Source organism: Mesitornis unicolor, unplaced genomic scaffold (genome assembly GCF_000695765.1).
Source record: "Mesitornis unicolor isolate BGI_N332 unplaced genomic scaffold, ASM69576v1 scaffold35956, whole genome shotgun sequence".
Classification (NCBI taxonomy): domain Eukaryota; kingdom Metazoa; phylum Chordata; class Aves; order Mesitornithiformes; family Mesitornithidae; genus Mesitornis; species Mesitornis unicolor.
The window spans coordinates 15,057-16,406 of NW_010192762.1; the positions used below are offsets into that span (position 1 = coordinate 15,057).

The following is a 1,350-nucleotide window of genomic DNA, read 5'->3' on the forward strand; positions in this document are numbered from 1 at the left end:
ACTTACCCCTCCTACCCATTTCAGTTTAGAATGTCTGCATGGTATATTAAAGGTTATTCTTTGGTGAGCAGTGGAAAAGGCAGGAGTCCTGCAGATGTAATAGTATGGAACTGTGTAATTACAGACGACTGTAATGCCTGAGCATGAAGCACTTGAACGCGAGTTGACCAGGAACCAGTTGATGGAAAAGCCGAGACCCTTCTCATGGATCCCACCCCCTGGCTCCAAGCCCTACAGTCTCTTTATGGCCTGCAGTGCTTAACGATGCTGAATACAGACGAGTTAATTAGCGGTGTAGGAAAAAAGACAGTAAACTACACCGTGCATGTGCACATACAGATTAACTAAATGCAGTTTTATGTCCACTCGTCTACTCAACTGCCAGCTCTTCCCCTAAACCATAAAGGTGCGAGAGCTGAAAGAGAAACTGGAATGCAGTGCTAACATTAGGAAAGGTACCTGTTTTTCCTCAACCTCATTCCTGCAAGTATGCTCTGCTGAAACATGCCAGAAGTTCAGCTCAAGGCAGACAGGAAACATCGTTTGGCAAAAATCACAGCAACTTAACCCAGCTTATGGTAAGTTGTAATAGGCAACCATAGCGCTGCAGGTACCACAAGAAATGTCACCTAATTATACATTTTTGTACAGGGACAAGATCATAAATGCACTGTCAGGCAAAAAGTCTGGAGGGACCTGTATTTTGATCACAGTTTTGACTGCACCATCCTTGCCCACAGCTGTTCATTTGTCAAATCTCCAGAGATACTAATAGGCAGTCACTCAAAAAGATTTCTATTTAGATCATCTCCTTTCTAGACTTGCTGCATTTTTTCATTTAGGAAACCATTTTAATTACTCAGCACAATGCTAATTGCAGCTTCTATTCTGTCTGACCTTTCACTGAGCCACCTCAAGAAGGGAACTGACTTCCACAAGAGCAGAAATTTTGTCATCCTCTGAGCTCATAACGCATTAACTGACCACCACTGAAAATCAGTGAAGGTGTTCTTACCAGAACTGACATCTCCACAACATCTGAGGGCTGAAGGTACTCTGGGTCTACTTTGGGCCAGGACTGGTGCAGCACATCAACATCCCAGCGATGATGAGTACAAAGTTTATTCTGCATGTGTGCCAAACCTGGAAAATGAAACCAGTCAAACATTCAGCTGTACTGTAACCAGAACATTCGAACCTTGGAATTTGTTTGATAAATAAGATCAGAATAAAGTTGACTTTCAAAGTTAAGTCCCACAGGAGGAAATAACACTGTTTAGATTAGCATACAGCACATTATAAACAGAAAGATATAAATCTCTGAAGTGCTTGTTTTGTACCACGTGTAGG

At 42.2% G+C, this 1,350-nt stretch overlaps 1 protein-coding gene across 1 annotated transcript in view; it reads right to left on the reverse strand.

Moving 5' to 3' along the window:
- Positions 1–1,350, reverse strand: part of LARS2 (leucyl-tRNA synthetase 2, mitochondrial) — an 81,190-nt gene that overhangs the window by 4,356 nt on the left and 75,484 nt on the right. The window contains exon 19 of the mRNA XM_010187199.1: positions 1,016–1,143. Coding sequence (XP_010185501.1) covers positions 1,016–1,143 — 128 coding nt within the window. The remainder of the gene's footprint in view (positions 1–1,015; positions 1,144–1,350) is intronic.